At 37.1% G+C, this 17878-nt stretch overlaps 1 protein-coding gene across 8 annotated transcripts in view; it reads right to left on the bottom strand.

The window, feature by feature from the left end:
- LOC126235804 (leukocyte elastase inhibitor-like) overlaps positions 1-17878 on the bottom strand; it is a 188533-nt gene that overhangs the window by 104295 nt on the left and 66360 nt on the right. For all 8 annotated transcript variants that reach the window (XM_049944625.1, XM_049944631.1, XM_049944630.1 and 5 more), the window contains exon 5: positions 3694-3908. In XM_049944625.1, the coding sequence (XP_049800582.1) occupies positions 3694-3908 (215 nt within the window). The remainder of the gene's footprint in view (positions 1-3693; positions 3909-17878) is intronic.

Here is a 17878-nt window from a genome sequence, read left to right as displayed (position 1 = left end):
TGAGTTTTCAATCATACTTTGGTGCCTTTTTAACACATCAACACAATTTTTTCAGTCAAAAACATGCAGGCTTATTCAAAACCATATCAATAACATTCTATGGACCCTAAGCACATTTTACAATCAAATTTTGTGGTGTTGATGCAATTTGGGGTGTTTCACACATGAAAACAGGGGGACTTTGGTTTATCTTAAATTTTTGTTATCTGAACCAGCCACCATCCTGATCGTTTTGGATAAACAGGAGTTTACTGTACTTATGGTTAAGAGATGTAAGAGTCCCCCTAAAAGGGTCAGGGGTGCACATGTCAGACATTTCCACCAAGGTGGTTTACAGTGTGTGGAGTGTACATTCTTCATCCAATCCAAATAATGACAGCCTTAGGAGAACCTAAATTATTAGTACAAGACTGAAAGAAGTGACCTCTGAAGATGAAACTATTAAAATTTTAATGATGAAATGAAGATATTTTCTGTGAGAACTGGAAATAGTCTATGGGGGTTTAATGGAGACAATAGACATGAAAAACATCAAAGTTAGCTAAAACATGTGGAGTGTACATTATTAGAGCAGTTCCTGAAAACCACTTTACAGCAGTTCAATGAACTTTCTTCAAGGAGACACTGTCCAATAAGACAAGTCAAAATCTACCCTGAAATTTTTTACACAGGAAGAAGACAACGAAAGAAATGCACTGCCAAAATTTTAGCTGCTAAGGGGCACTGCAAAAAAACTGTTGAAGTTACACATTTTTGCTACACAAAGAACAGCTTATAACATCAGTTTGTATAGCCCTACCTACCTAGTGTGGAACTCAGTGAATCCCTCATGCAGCACCACATAGCAGAATTATTCAGAGTTCATACACACCAATTTTAAGCACCTAAAGCCTGGTTTCAACGGAGTGAATGGAAGCAAACACATGCGAATGAGCATTTGCAGAAAATTTTCTACCATTTGCCTTGTACATGGGTAGAATCTTTTATTCTAGAGGGAATGCAAGAGAACACGAGGTAGCAAACACTGCCTATGAATGCTGCATTATTAGTTTTTAGGTTTTGGAGCTAATATTTGGCATGAAGGATACAACTACACTGCGTGCTTTCAGTTGCCTAAGACTGCAGTCGTGTGTGTGTGTGAGTTGCGTTTGCATGAGTATGATGAGTGTGTGTATCTATTGTTGAGAAGGCCCAAGGTCAAAAACTTTAATTGTGAGAGTCTTTTGGTTGTGTCTATCTGTGGCTCAGCATCTCAGCTATATGGTGAGTAGCAACTTTCCTTCTCACAATATTGTTATATACCATCATTACCTCCATAAGGATTCAAACCATCATCCCAGGCAAAAGAGAGATGTCATTAAAACTTTTGTGGACACGGCTAACAAAATGTATGAGCCAGTTTATTTGCAAGAGGAACTAAATAATTTGCAAATGGATTTTAAGAAAAATGCATACACTGGTTATAGATGATCGAGCACACCATCCCAGAAGAAAAGCATCCAAAAACATGCAATGACAACAATAACCATCAGCTGGAAAAGTTTTTCTTCCATTTATCCACAATATTATGGACTGTATTGTGAATGTTCTGGCCAAGTTTCCAATTGAAACAATTTTTAGATCCACCAAGAAGGTCATAAGATGTTGCCCGCAGTTGGCAACAAAATGTCAGGAGGAAGAATTTCTACTGTTCGACTACGGCCTCTTAGTCTGGAAGTTTTAATTAATGAAGATGCTGACCATGAAAGCCTACATGTTATGAGTATAGTCATGTGTTTTTTCTTTCAAGAAAATGATTTAAAAGCCAGAGTTACAATGGTCTTTAACACGGTTACACTGAAAAATTTTTGTGGTTACTTAAAAAATCACCATCCGTCTTCAAAAATATTAAAAATATACCATACCTCCAGGCCCAGCCCTCCCCCCTCCCAACGTGCAAACTGTTGTAAGGGCATACTTGATGAGGCAGCATAATCATCATTTTTAAAATTATTGTTTTGCTACATCAAGAGCGTATGAGATTTTCCACAGTGCTTTCATTGACATTTCCTCTGGAGAGATAGGTGAGCCAAATGGTGTGATGGTTATTTGCCTTTCCTGCAGTCATTAATGTCTGTGCAATTCAGGAACGCTCACATAAAAATTGTCCACTGTCCAGAATTTATTTATTTCATGTTATGTTGACCTCAGATTGTGATTCAACATGTGAAAAGTGGAATGAGTCAAAAACAAAAAATTTATAAAAATATCATTTTTCACATTATTGATAGGGCCCACATGTTGCCAAGGCTGTTTCCTCTCTACTGCAGAAGTTTCACTGGGAAGCCCATACACATCCTCCATAAAATCTCTGTATCTCCCCACGCGATTTTCATATTCTTGGAGTCCTGAAGAAAGACATTGTATGGTGGTCAGTTTGCTTCAGACAGAGAGGTAGGATGCATGGGTAAAATCATGGTTTCGTAGACAACCACAAACATTTTTCCATGAAGGCACTGACCATCTTAGTGGAATAAATGCGTTAACAGTTATAGTGATTATTTTTGAGGTACCGTATTGAACAGTTTACTTCCTTTCTTTTATCTGTTTCATTTTCATTCGACAGCCCATTACAACATGTTCTCTAGATTGTTGGCACATCTCTTAATTTTATAAGAGATCAATCAGTCTCATTTTTCTGATGTGTTTTTTAGTAGTTGGTTCCATTTTTGTATTATCACTTTCACAGATCATTTAAATATGAAAACTATAGCAACAGTTTTGAATTTTCTTTGTGGGAAAGTGATCGTATGTATGAATGTTAAAAAAGAAAGTGGTTATAATTAATATTTACATGAGTATTTTCTACATTTTAAATATTTTAGTCACATTAACCTCCTAAAAATTGCTAAGGGCACTTTCAACTCCTCTGTTGTAAGCAATGAACAAACAAAACAACCAAACACCAAAAGAAAAACTTAACATTGCTGCAATAACATTCTTACCATATACATAAACTTTGCTTTGTTAGGCCCATATGAAAAAAAAAGCCTTTGGTACCACTAATTTGTTAAAAATAAACATCACAATTTTTGTAGAAACAGCATCTTGGGTTGGACAACAAATACATGATACAGAACACTATATTATTCTGAGCTATTTGTAAAGGTTATTAAGTAGTAAAAACTGAGATTAAAATATCAATAGCCATTTTGAACCATCAGTCTGGTCTGCTTTTACATCTACTCTTAGATGTTGCACCACAGAAGTGCACTTTTTTGTATTTATTTACTTAACTCATTTCTCAATCTTACAAATATTTTTCCTTATGTTGTTCACTGTGTGTAGTACAAGATGCTTAAGCATCATAACATTTATTTAAAAATGTTTCCTTTCATTGCAAAATACATTGTCCATGTAAAGCAGCTTACATTTCATTTTGTTTTTTAAGCGGTAAACCCCTGGTTAGTATTTCAGTTTGTTTCATTCCTATGGATTACTGATCGAACTTTATTCCAAATACTACACATGAACTTAAGTTTATCATTAGTCTCATTTCACATTGTTAAGACAGTATTCTTTAAAATCTGAAATCTATTTGTGCAATAAATGCAGCACAAAATTACAATAAAATCAGGTAGCTTGTATCTAACTCTGCTACTTTCAGAAGTATGAAATTTAACTAGCAATCCAGAATACAAAGGAGTAAAATACCTTGTAGGGGAGTTCCAGGACTTGAGACTCAAGCTGTTGTGCTTCTGTATACATAAATTTTTTCTTGATATGCATCATGTCAACAGTCTTTTCCTCTGTGGCAGTAATGTGAAATGGCATTGGTGATGTTGCATCTTTCTTAAACTGTGAACTCCATATTCCTTTGAAGTAAACAGCATTGACAAGAACTAAGCGTGTCAAGGCATCCAAAGCACCTGCGAGGAAAAAAAAAAGTTCCAAATACAAAAGCTTCATTAACAGTGAATTATGTTCATGTCTTCCAAAAAACAAAAACAGTAGAGCACAGATTATCTTAACTAACTGGGGGCATGGGTGTTATTCTGATAATCGAATTGAAAATTTTTATTTCCCAATTTATCAATAAAAACCTCATATACTTATAACAACATTAATCACTTTTGTTATTACAAAGGCAAGTACAGTAGGGATGTATGTCTTAGAGACTAGTAAAAAAACATGTGTGATACACATGATAGAATTAATGCTTTAAAAATGCTCTTAATTTTGGTCTGTCTGAGCAAGTCTACCCACTTACAAGCAGCTGAGTTGTGCACTGTTCAGGACAGGTATCTGAAACCGTTTGCTTTCATTTTGAACTTAAAACCATGGTAAGGCAATATCTAACATGTGAATGCTTCAGAAGCAGCCAGTGTATTTTCATCTTCATTTTCTGGATCACAAGTTGATGAAATACAGGTGGTGTCAGATTTATCAGTGACAAGGTTTATAATTTAGCTGTCCTGCATGATTTGGTGTCCTCGGTCCACATCATTGACACTGATTCATTCTTGAACTACTACTTTATCACATTCATGACAATTGAGTTCTTTTAGCATATTTAGCATTTTGGGCATATCATTCTGTTTGTGATTTTCAATTAGACTTAGAGAACTTTCTGTGATTTCCAAATCACCATTTTTATGGCTTCAGACTTCCTCCCTCCTTCCCCCACCCCTTTCTCATTCTAACAGTAACTTACATAACAATTCTTTTCTGTAATACCATTTGAAAGTCTCAATACTGCCTTGATCCATGAGTGGTAATAAGAAGGTTACATTAGGCATAAGAAACATCACTTTTATGATCTCATCCTTTTCATTCAAGATATCACATGATGGATGAGTTGGTAACTTTCCAAGCAGCAGTAATGTTTTTCCCTTTTGCCAATCTTTAACTGAAGAGTTTTATAGAGGTACAAAAACTTCCATAAACCATTGTATGAAAATCATACAATTCATCCAGATGCTCTTTTGTGAGGTAAACAATAGCCATCACATACATATTAACATGTTTGAAACAATGTGGTTTCTTACTTTCACCAATGATGTGCACAGATAATTGGTGGCTACCAGTAGTATCAGCACTTGGTAAAGCAGTAATATGATTGTTGCTTACTTTAGGAAGAGGTGCTGTTAATGCCTGATGTGAAGCAAGAGATTTTCTTGGCAAAGTTTTCCAATTGAGCCCAGTTTCAGCAGCACAGTAAACATTTGATTTGAAGCAAGAGACTTTCTTGGCAAAGCTTTCCAATTGAGTCCAGTTTCATCAGCACAGTAAACATTTAGAAAGTGACTTTCGAAAGTACTCACAACTTCTGAATTATCAGTCATAACATTGTCATTTAGCTGAATTGTTATGATATCTTGCATGCTGACTGGCTGTCCTGTTTCCCATTTGACAGTATGTGATGTAGTTTTAATCTTATTACCTAAATTATTTATTTCTGTAAGGACATGCATTAGGACATATTAGTGACTTTCCTTAAAATATTAGAGTATTTTTTTGTAGTATGCAAGTAATGTCAGACCTTGACTTATTATGGACTTTATATAAATGTCCTCCTTCCTTTTACATGGGATTTTAATTCCTTTAGTCATCCTCAGCCTACTTGTTTCTGTGTGTGTGTGTTTATTATTATAAACTGTTTATATTGTGTCTATCAAGGTCTCCTAATGGTGATGTCAAAAACTTTTCCACTAAATTAATACATTTACTGGACAAGATATGTAAACCTAAAGGACATATTACTATTTGTGGAGATTTATATATATGTATGATGAAAGTGGATGAAGTCAGTAACAGATTCCTGAATATCCTGTACATTGCGATATCTCACAACATGCATCACTGATTCTCAGTTATTGACCATATTCTGACAGATTATCACCTATAATGTTTTTTTTTCTGCTCCTTATCAGGAGTATCACAATATTTTGGTCAAATTGCAGAACACAAAATATCTACAAACAAACGAAGAAAAGTACTTAGCTACAAAAAGATGTTTTTGAAATCAAAAAGGTGCAAATTTACTGTGCAGATGGCCAGCCAGATATGGTCATAAGTATATCCAGGAACACATGTAAACAAAATATTTAACAAATTCATAAACATATACAAACTGAAATTTGAGGAGGAGTTTCCTAAGAAAGTACACTCTGCTGAGGAATCTAGTAGAAAGAACTGGTCAATGAAAGGTATCAGAAGATCCTCTGAAACTCTCAAATATCTCAATTCTATTAAAGAAAATAATAATGACCCAGCCTTCTTGCAGTTCTTTATCAGATACACAAGGAAGCAGGAAGCAAAAAGAATCCAAAATGATAAGACCAGACAGATCTCTGTCAATAAAAGCAAAGCCATTTGGAAAACAGTAAAACAAGAAACTGGTAACACAAAGCCAAAGCAGATGAAAATAAAAATGAGAAATAAACATAGAGTAATAGATAGCCCTAATGACTTGGAAAACTTTGTAAACAACTACTTTTGTAAAGTTGCAAACTGCAATAAAAACTTCCAAAAGTACAACATATAGCTACAACTAACTATGAACCTTACACAATGCTGCTATTATGCACCACTGGGGAGGAAATCAGTAGGATTGTTCATACATTTAAGAATAAAATGGTCACAAGTTCAGTTGAAGCTCTAATATGTCTACTGAAAGACAGCATTAGCAGCTTAAAAGTACCCCTAACAGACATTATAAAAAGAGTCATTCTATACCAGACATGGTTTATTTATTTATTTATTCATCTGTGGAACAATAAATATTGTATGGATGTCGTCAGTTTACAACACATGAGCACACATTTACATTTACAATGAAACAGGTTTCTCATATTTTGTGTAGTTTTTATAACTAGTCTTACACACATTTATAATTACATAATATTTTGGTGATAATGTCATATGTTGCTAATAATCTACATGTATGTTAAATATTCTTTTACAGTATAACAACTTTTACTTACTAAAAAGGTTTTAAGCTTTTGTCTGAAAGTGAGGGGCTCAGTTATTTCTTTAATTTCTTGTGGTAACTTGTTATACAGTTTTATCCCATTATAAAATATACTTTTTTGCGTCTTTGCCTTGTTCTTTCTGTCTAGATGGAGGTGGTGACAAGCTCTTGTTTCATGGTCATGTATTAGGCTGTTTGTGTTGTACATGTTGAGATTTTTCTTAATGAACATTATGTTCTGAAAGATATACTCACATGAAACAGTTAGAATGCCTAGCTTTTTAAATAATTCTAGACAGTGGGCCCTGTTGTTGCTGTTTGTTATTATCCTTATGGCTCTTTTTTGTACTTTGAACACAGTTTGTATGTTACTGGCACTTGTTCCCCAAAACATGAGCCCATAGCTGAGGACTGAGTGTAGATATCCGTAATATGTTATTTTAAGACAGGTATTATTGCATACCGGTGCAAGGATTCTAAGAGCATAGTATGCTGTGGATAATTTCTTTGCCAAAATGTTGACATGGTTTGTCCATTTCAGTTGGCTGTCTACATTCATCCCTAAGAATTTGGTACTTGTTACACATTCTAATCCATTATTATTAACTTTTATTCTAGTGGCATTGTGTTTTTTGTTCAATTGGAAGTTAATATAGTTAGTTTTCTTTACATTTAGGGTTACTTTATTTTTTAATGACCAGTTGTGGACATCATTGAGAGCCTCGTTTGCTCTTTCTGACAGTTGTGTTGGATTTTCACCTGTTATTACTATGTTGCTGTCATCAGCAAAAAGTATTTTTTCTCAATGTCTGATACTTTGTGGGAAGTCATTAATGTATATAAGAAACAATATTGGGCCTAATACACTTCCCTGTGGGACGCCTATATTCACATTTTCTGGGTCAGACAGGTGTTTTATAAGGGAATTGTTTGAAACTTGTGATATCTCAACTCGTTGAACTCTGTTTTCCAAGTATCATTTGAACCACTTCTTTGTCACACCTCTTATTCCTGTTTGCCCTAATTTATGAAGTAAGATTTTGTGGTCAACTGTATCAAAGGCCTTGGACAAGTCTAAAAAGATACCACTTACATTTTCACCTTTGTCCAGTGCTTCTAAAATTACTTTAGTGAACTGTGCTATAGCTGATTGTGTGCCTTTTCTGGGCCCAAAACCAAATTGGTCACTGGAAAGAAGATTATATTTTTTCAGGTAATTTAGCAGTCTTCTTTTGACTAGTATTTCTATTATTTTAGAAATGATAGACAGTATAGAGATCAGCCTGTAGTTCTCTACATTTTCCACATCTCCGTTTTTAAGGATAGGTATAACTTTTGCTTGTTTTAGGTACTCCGGAAAGTATCAAGATTCGAAAGATTCATTAATTATGTCTTTTAATGGGCCCTTTATGGAGTCTATACAATCTTTAATTACACAGACTGGGATTTCATCAAGTCCTACTGAAGTTTTATTTTTTAGTTGGTGTACTACTAGTGCCACTTCGCTTTCTGTAGTTGGCAAGAGCACCATAGAGTTTGTTGGCTGGTTCTGAGTAGGTAAATCATACGTATCTGGAAATTTCTGCTGTAATTTTTTTGCAGTACTACTGAAATATGAGTTTACAAAATCAGCTAATTTTTTAGGGTTACCTACTGGTACATCTTTGTTTTTAATATGTGAATTGAGGTCCTTTTTAGCAGAGTTAGATGTTTCCTGTTTGACGATGTTCCAGGCTGCTTTGCTCTTGTTTTCAGCTTCAAGTAATATTTTGTTGTTTGAAAGTTTTTTTGCGGCTAGCAACACCTTTCTGTATATTTTCCTGTACTTTTTGTAGAATTGCAGAACTTCTGGGTTAGATTGATTATTTTTTATGGAGTTGAGATATCTAAGAGTTTCTGAGGATTTTTTGATACCTGTAGTCACCCATTGATTTCTCTTTGTAGTTTTAATTTGATAAAGAGTTTTGGGAAACATCTCTTCAGATCTGAGTTTAAAAATAGCCATGAACTTGATAAATTTCTGATTTGCATTGGTTTCTGCATAGACTTCCCTCCAATCTTCATATTCTAGCTGGGATTTAAACTGCTACAGGGCTGATTTGGAAAACATTCTTTTGTATGTACAAAGTTTAGGAGGAGTTTCTACATGAATGTTAGTTTTTAACATCTGGCAGAGGTGGTCTGATAGGCCCAGGTTTTGGACAACAATATGACATTTTTTACTATCAATATCTGTAGCTACATGATCTATAGATGAGAAGGATTCTTTCGTTATTCTAGTTGGACAATTAACAAGGGAGGATATTCCATAACAGCTTAGAATATTCACATATATGTTGGTAGCCTTATCAGGCTTCATCATATTAATGTTTAAGTCACCACAGATAATTACATTTGCTTTTGGTTCAGAAACCTTGTCTAAGCTTTGATTCAGTTTTGAGAAGAATATATCAATGTCTCCACTGGGAGAGCGGTACACACAAAATATGACTAACTTTTTTGCTATGCCAGGTCCTATTATTTCAACAGCGGAAAGTTCGAAATGTTTGTCCTCACATAGATCTAAAAGATCATATCTAACTTTAAATGACTTACCTTTTTTTACATAGATACATGAACCTCCACCATTCATTGACATTCTGCTATAGTAACATGCAAGGTCAAATGAGGCTAATGCAATGTGTTCAATTTCCTTCCCTTTGCACCAGTGTTCAGTGATACACAAAATTTGGCTATCAAAATTTTCCAATTCTACTTCTAGCTGTTGTGCTTCGTTCTTTATGGCTTGAATGTTTTGGTGAAACACTGTTAGGCATTTGTTTTCACTTATCTTGGTGGCGCCTTTCCCTTTAGACCTGATGCTAAAAACTCCTTTAGATGAGCTGGTGGCATGGTTATTCTTCTGTTGATGACAGTGGAGGTGAGTCTGTTGCCAGTTAGACTTGGAAGTTGGTGTATCTGAAGGTATCTGACTTATGTTAGTCTTGTAACTGAGGCCGGGTACCAAAAATCCTTGTTGTAGATTCCTCTGCTTGCAAGCATTTATTTCTTTCCCTGTTATGTGCCGTTGTTCACTGCTTTGCCCCAGCAAAAATCCTGGCTTCTCAAGGGTGGCTGCCTTCTTCTGGTGTGATGACTGCTCCTATTACCACTGCTGCTGCTGTGTGCTGATGCAGTGAATGCCAGTGATTCTGGTTGCTTGTTTATTGATGTTGGAACTACTGCTTCTGATGTTGCTGTGACTGCTAATGATTCTGGTTGGTTGGTTTTTGATGCTGTAACTATTGCTTGTGTTGTTAGTTCTGCTGCTGCTAATGTTGGTTCATTAGTAGGTTCCTCTGTTGCTACTGTTTTTTGGATGGTCCATTTGCGTGCTGCTCCTGTTTTTTCTGGTGTTTCTGCTAATGGAGATTTATACCATCCCATTTCAGTGGCTGTCACTTTGTAATTGCATTTAATTGCTTCCCTTATTAAGTTTCCTAACCTGGCCTTTCCATTTCTGTTAAGGTGAAGCCCATGTTTCATAAAACATTCTCTGTCAAGTGTGCTTGAGTCAATTAATTTCACATTGCTGAATAGCCTACAACTACTTTTAAGTTTCGCATTAATTCTGTGAATTTCCTTATTCACACATGACCATTCTGGTAAATCATGCCTGTGGGTGAAGTTCACCAGTAAAATGTTTGTATTTGACAGTACTAGCAAAAGACTCAAGAGCTGTTTATACATTTTCATAGCATTGTTTTCGTAAATGTCTTTAGCTCCTGCGCAGATTACAACACTGTCCTGCTTGTCATAGTTATATTTTACGATGTTTTTCTTCACTTCTTTGAAGCCAGCACCTGGTTTAACCATGCCTGTGACTGTCGTTGATTTACTACACTCCTGGAAATGGAAAAAAGAACACATTGACACCGGTGTGTCAGACCCACCATACTTGCTCCGGACACTGCGAGAGGGCTGTACAAGCAATGATCACACGCACAGCACAGCGGACACACGAGGAACCGCGGTGTTGGCCGTCGAATGGCGCTAGCTGCGCAGCATTTGTGCACCGCCGCCGTCAGTGTCAGCCAGTTTGCCATGGCATACGGAGCTCCATCGCAGTCTTTAACACTGGTAGCATGCCGCGACAGCGTGGACGTAAACCGTATGTGCAATTGATGGACTTTGAGCGAGGGCGTATAGTGGGCATGCGGGAGGCCGGGTGGACGTACCGCCAAATTGCTCAACACGTAGGGCGTGAGGTCTCCACAGTACATCGATGTTGTCACCAGTGGTCAGCGGAAGGTGTACGTGCCCGTCGAACTGGGACCGGACCGCAGCGACGCACGGATGCACGCCAAGACCGTAGGATCCTACGCAGTGCCGTAGGGGACCGCACCGCCACTTCCCAGCAAATTACGGACACTGTTGCTCCTGGGGTATCGGCGAGGACCATTCGCAACCGTCTCCATGAAGCTGGGCTACGGTCCCTCACACCGTTAGGCCGTCTTCCGCTCACGCCCCAACATCGTGCAGCCCGCCTCCTGTGGTGTCGCGACAGGCGTGAATGGAGGGACGAATGGAGACGTGTCGTCTTCAGCGATGAGAGTCGCTTCTGCCTTGGTGCCAATGATGGTCGTATGTGTGTTTGGCGCCGTGCAGGTGAGCGCCACAATCAGGACTGCATACGACCGAGGCACACAGCGCCAACACCCAGCATCATGGTGTGGGGAGCGATCTCCTACACTGGCCGTACACCACTGGTGATCGTCGAGGGGACACTGAATAGTGCACGGTACATCCAAACCATCATCGAACCCATCGTTCTACCATTCCTAGACCAGCAAGGGAACTTGCTGTTCCAACAGGACAATGCACGTCCGCATGTATCCCGTGCCACCCAACGTGCTCTAGAAGGTGTAAGTCAACTACCCTGGCCAGCAAGATCTCCGGATCTGTCCCCCATTGAGCATGTTTGGGACTGGATGAAGCGTCGTCTCACGCGGTCTGCACGTCCAGCACGAACGCTGGTCCAACTGAGGCGCCAGGTGGAAATGGCATGGCAAGCCGTTCCACAGGACTACATCCAGCATCTCTACGAGCGTCTCCATGGGAGAATAGCAGCCTGCATTGCTGCAAAAGGTGGATATACACTGTACTAGTGCCGACATTGTGCATGCTCTGTTGCCTGTGTCTATGTGCCTGTGGTTCTGTCAGTGTGATCATGTGATGTATCTGACCCCAGGAATGTGTCAATAAAGTTTCCCCTTCCTGGGACAATGAATTCACGGTGTTCTTATTTCAATTTCCAGGAGTGTATTTACTTGCAGTTCTTGAGAAATTCCTTTGGCGTGACTGTCTCCAAAGACGTCGACTTTTGATTCTTTCTTCTTTGTCAGACGTCGGTTTTTGTTTATTTGAATTTTCACTTTGTTGCAAAACGTCGTATTTGTTTTTATCGCAAAATGTGACAGATTTTACAGAGTTTGTTATTCTTTTAGTGGACAAGGGATTACCTTTTAGTGACACTTTTATCCACTCGGACGTTGTTTCACTGTCTTGCATCACTTCACTAGCGTTTTGCATATCCTTATTGCAGGCATCACTACTATTCTACAGAACACTGTACCTGTTTTTATCTGTAATTATAATTTCATTTGATGCCTTTGATGTCTGTCCATCGCTTCCTTTCCGCTTCTCATAATTCACCAGGTTCCCGTTTTGTGGCTTTATTGTTTTATCATTTAGAATATGGCGCAACTTCTTCAGCTCACAGTTTTCATTAGTTATATGCGAAATCTCACGTCTTAGAACTTCTACAACTTTTTGTAAACTTGAAATGCTTTCGTTTAGTTTTTCGATTTCACTTTTACAGTTTTCACAGGATTCCTTTTTTACGACAGAACAGTAACTTTTATTCACTCGTTCACTGTGCAACTTAATAGGAAGGGAAAAATTTTCATTTGTAAAAAAACTGTAGACATCTTTACCCCAGTCAACCCAAATAGTTGCACAAAGTGCAAATCATAATCATACAAAGTGCAGCGAAGTGTCCCAAAGAACAACTTTCCCAAAGAACAACAGCAGTATCAACAGTGCCATCTGGAACAGAACCAGCAGATAAAACATCCCCACCAACAGAAGAAGAGGAAACAGCTGCAAGGCTAGAGTACAATATAGGATGTTAATGAGTTTGTGAAAAAAATCAGTTCCACCTTAAACAGGTCGAGAAAAGCAGCAGGACTATTCTGTGACCTCATGAAACCATTTGATTGCATAAACCATCACTTGCTCCTGTATAAAATGGAAAGATATGGAATTTGGGGTTGTGCTTTAGAGCTGTTTAGGTCATACCTCATGAACAGAAGGGAAATTCCTTCTCTGAATGGATGATTATTTCGCAAGGCTTTCCATAAGGCTCAATTCTGGGTCCAATTTTGTTTTTACTTTATATAAATGATCTACCACTGAGCATAAATTCACTCTCACTTTTATTTACTGATGACACTTCTGTCCTTGTTGAAAGCAATGACTCTGAACAAATTCCTTCAACTGTACAAGTCTATACTACACAGTTTGGAAAACTGGTTGCAACTAAATGGGCCTAAATGGGCTCAAATTGAATACTGGGAAAAAACATTTGCTACAATTTAAATCTAAAATCTCTAAAGTAAAAGAATTCCACATTAGTCACAGAAACCAAGAACTGAAAGAAGCATACTGTGTTAAATTTTTAGGCATGCATTTGGACCAAAATCTATCCTGGTCTTCAAACAAAAAGTATTTAGCAAGTAAATTAAACAGCCTGACATTTGCAATGAAGATTCTGTCATTTTCAACTAGCATGGAGACAAGATAAATAGTTTACCACAGCTACTTTGTATCAGTTATAAGGTATGGCATTATTTTTTGGGGAGACACAAGCAAAATGACTAGAATCTTAAAATTACAAAATTCAAATGTTAGAAATACGTCTAATGCAAAACCAAAAGTATCTTGTTGCCCACTGTTAAGCAATTTAAAAATATTAAATGTTCCATTTTTGCACATTTACGAACTGATTATTTTTGCATACAGCAACCCCAAGTTATTCATAGAAAATGAATTTAAACAACAATACAGTATTAGGATCAAGGAGAATTTCATGCTTCCCACTCATAGATTAAAGCTGTTTGCACAAACCCCAGAATACATGGGCATGAAAATTTACATCATTCTATAAAAGAAACAAATCCTCAGCATGTAAGTGGGGCAACTAAAGCGAAAACTACAAAAATTGTTAGTACAGAAATGTTATTATCCTTTAGAAGAATTTCTTAATGACAATTTTGCAATATGAGGAACAAAGCAAGTGGATGAAATGTTTTGTTAATTAAGCTTAGAAGTCTTATGTCTAATAAATGAATGTAATAGTTATTTTCTCTTTTTACAGTAATACTGTTCTCAGTCTATAAACAATCTATGTAAAATATAAATTAATAATTATTGTTTCTGTAATACACATAAATTGTAATTGCATTACTGATGAGTCCCCTGAACATTAAATCTTGTGATTTAACTCTGTATGTTATGTGACAATAAAAATTCTGATTCTGATTCTGATCAGGTTGCTTCCCTCATTACCTAAACCAGGCAAAAGTTCTTCCCATTACTGTCTTCCTTTACAAAAATAATAGAAACTATTATGAATAACAGACTTACAGATTATTTAAATGAATACAAACTTCTGGACAAAGTACAATTTTGCTTCAGGTTTGGTAAGGGAACAGCAAAATTTACAAAAGTAATGTTAGAAGCCATAGATAAAGGAGCACAAGTAACAGGCATTTTCCAAGACTTAAGCAAAGCATTTGACATAGCTGATCATGAAATACTTCTAGGTAAACTTCAAGCAGTAGGAATGAGGTGGGTGATAAATAAATGGTTTAGGTCTTACATAGTAGACAGAGTGCAGAGGGTAGAGGGTAGAGCTGTCCCAAATTTCAAGTGGCCCTAATTATATGGTGAAATATTTTTCAGGTCCAGAATATCTGAATGTTGGAGTCCCTCAAGGCAGTGTGTTAAGTGCAATACTGTTTCTCATTTACATTAATGACTCGCAGTTGTGGGTCACACAAGGAGAAACTGTGTGATTTGCTGATGGAGCAATATAATAATTACAGATAGGTCACTAGAAATGTTAGAAGTAAAAGCTGAAATGGCACTTGTGGTGGTCCGTAACTGGTCAAATAACAATAAAGTAACTGTTAATGTAAAAAGATTAATAACATCAACTTCTACATAAATAAAAAACCTAACATAATAAATCTTAAAGTACGTAATGAAACCATAATGTGTGTAGCTGGCAAAAAGGTTTTAGGTATATATGTTGATCAACAATTAAAATGGGGAGAACATATCAGGGCACTTGGAGAAAAAATTAGCACATTACGCAACACTTTAAAAAATTTACAGCATGTTACGCCTTACAAATACTAAGCACAGTGTGTAGTAGCTCATGCTTATACTATGCACACATACATTCTATCTTCAGTTAATATTCTGGGATGAAAATACTCAGAATGTGGAAATCATGCCCAAACTGCAAAAGCGAGCCATCAGAATAATGAGAGAGAGTCACAAAAGGGCCCAATGTATTGAGCTATTCAAAAAATAGGGTATTCTCATAGTTCCAACAGAAAACATATACCAAACTGCAAGTTTTCTACAAAAGAGCATTGAGCAATATGCAGTAAACAGCTCCGTACATGATCATCAAACCAGATACAGTGATTCCTCGTACATGGATAAAATGAACAGAGCAAGACCCAAACCATTATGTTTCACCAAGGAGTCAAGATATATAATAAAACTGCCAAAAGATGTCAAAAACAAAGGAACTCTGCAAATTTAAAACGTACCTGTTCTACTAAAAATAGTTTTTTCTCAGTTAAAGAGTTCATGCAACATAAAACTGCTACAAATAAATTGGCAGATTGACCAATTACAAAGTAGACAAAGGGGATGGAGTATGCTTGTAAGCAACCTAATACAGTGTAGTTTATAAGCGGCTCCATGCAATACAAAACCAAGGTGTATTACTGGAGGAGTCTTACGATTCATTTATGTTGTTTTGATTTGATTTGATTTGCTTTTCTATTGGTCCATTTTTATCATAAAGCACAAATTGTACAATTGATATTGGACAGGTCAATATTGGACAGTTACAATAATACATAGTATTAGCAAAATAGTTGTTGTTATTGTTGTTGTGGTCTTCAGTCCTGAGACTGGTTTGATGCAGCTCTCCATGCTACTCTATCCTGTGCAAGCTTCTTCATCTCCCAGTACCTACTGCAACCTACATCCTTCTGAATGTGCTTAGTGTATTCATCTCTTGGTCTCCCTATACGATTTTTACCCTCCACGCTGCCCTCCAATGCTAAATTTGTGATCCCTTGATGCCTCAAAACTTGTCCTACCAACCGATCCCTTCTTCTAGTCAAGTTGTGCCACAAACTTCTCTTCTCCCCAATCCTATTCAATACCTCCTCATTAGTTACATGATCTACCCACCTTATCTTCAGCATTCTTCTGTAGCACCACATTTCGAAAGCTTCTATTCTCTTCTTGTCCAAACTAGTTATCGTCCACGTTTCACTTCCACACATGGCTACACTCCATACAAATATTTTCAGAAACGACTTCCTGACACTTAAATCTGTACTTGATGTTAACAAATTTCTCTTCTTCAGAAACGATTTCCTTGCCATTGCCAGTCTACATTTTATATCCTCTCTACTTCGACCATCATCAGTTATTTTACTCCCTAAATAGCAAAACTCCTTTACTACTTTAAGTGTCTCATTTCCTAATCTAATTCCCTCATCATCACCCGATTTAATTTGACTACATTCCATTATCCTTGTTTTGCTTTTGTTGATGATCATCTTATATCCTCCTTTCAAGACACTGTTCATTCCGTTCAACTGCTCTTCCAAGTCCTTGGCTGTCTCTGACAGAATTAAAATGTCATCGGCGAACCTCAAAGTTTTTACTTCTTCTCCATGAATTTTAATACCTACTCCAAATTTTCCTTTTGTTTCCTTTACTGCTTGCTCAATATACAGATTGAATAACATCGGGGACAGGCTACAACCCTGTCTCACTCCTTTCCCAACAACTGCTTCCCTTTCATGCCCCTCAACTCTTATAACTGCCATCTGGTTTCTGTACAAATTGTAAATAGCCTTTTGCTCCCTGTATTTTACCCCTGCCACCTTCAGAATTTGAAAGAGAGCATTCCAGTTAACATTGTCAAAAGCTTTCTTTAAGTCTACAAATGCTAGAAACGTAGGTTTGCCTTTTCTTAATCTTTCTTCTAAGATAAGTCGTAAGGTTAGTATTGCCTCACATGTTCCAACATTTCTACGAAATCCAAACTGATCTTCCCCGAGGTCCGCTTCTACCAGTTTTTCCATTCGTCTGTAAAGAATTCGCGTTAGTATTTTGCAGCCGTGACTTATTAACCTGATAGTTCGGTAATTTTCACATCTGTCAACACCTGCTTTCTTTGGGATTGGAATTATTATATTCTTCTTGAAGTCTGAGGGTGTTTCGCCTGTTTCATACATCTTGCTCACCAGATGGTAGAGTTTTGTCATGACTGGCTCTCCCAAGGCCATCAGTAGTTCTAACGGAATGTTGTCTATTCCCGGGGCCTTGTTTCGACTCAGGTCTTTCAGTGCTCTGTCAAACTCTTCACGCAGTATCTTATCTCCCATTTCGTCTTCATCTACATCCTCTTCCATTTCCATAATATTGTCCTCAAGTACATCGCCCTTGTATAAACCCTCTATATACTCCTTCCACCTTTCTGCCTTCCCTTCTTTGCTTAGAACTGGGTTGCCATCTGAGCTCTTGATATTCATACAAGTGGTTCTCTTCTCTCCAAAGGTCTCT

This window comes from Schistocerca nitens, chromosome 2, assembly GCF_023898315.1.
Source record: "Schistocerca nitens isolate TAMUIC-IGC-003100 chromosome 2, iqSchNite1.1, whole genome shotgun sequence".
Taxonomy (NCBI): domain Eukaryota; kingdom Metazoa; phylum Arthropoda; class Insecta; order Orthoptera; family Acrididae; genus Schistocerca; species Schistocerca nitens.
This window is presented reverse-complemented; position numbering and strand designations above follow the sequence as displayed.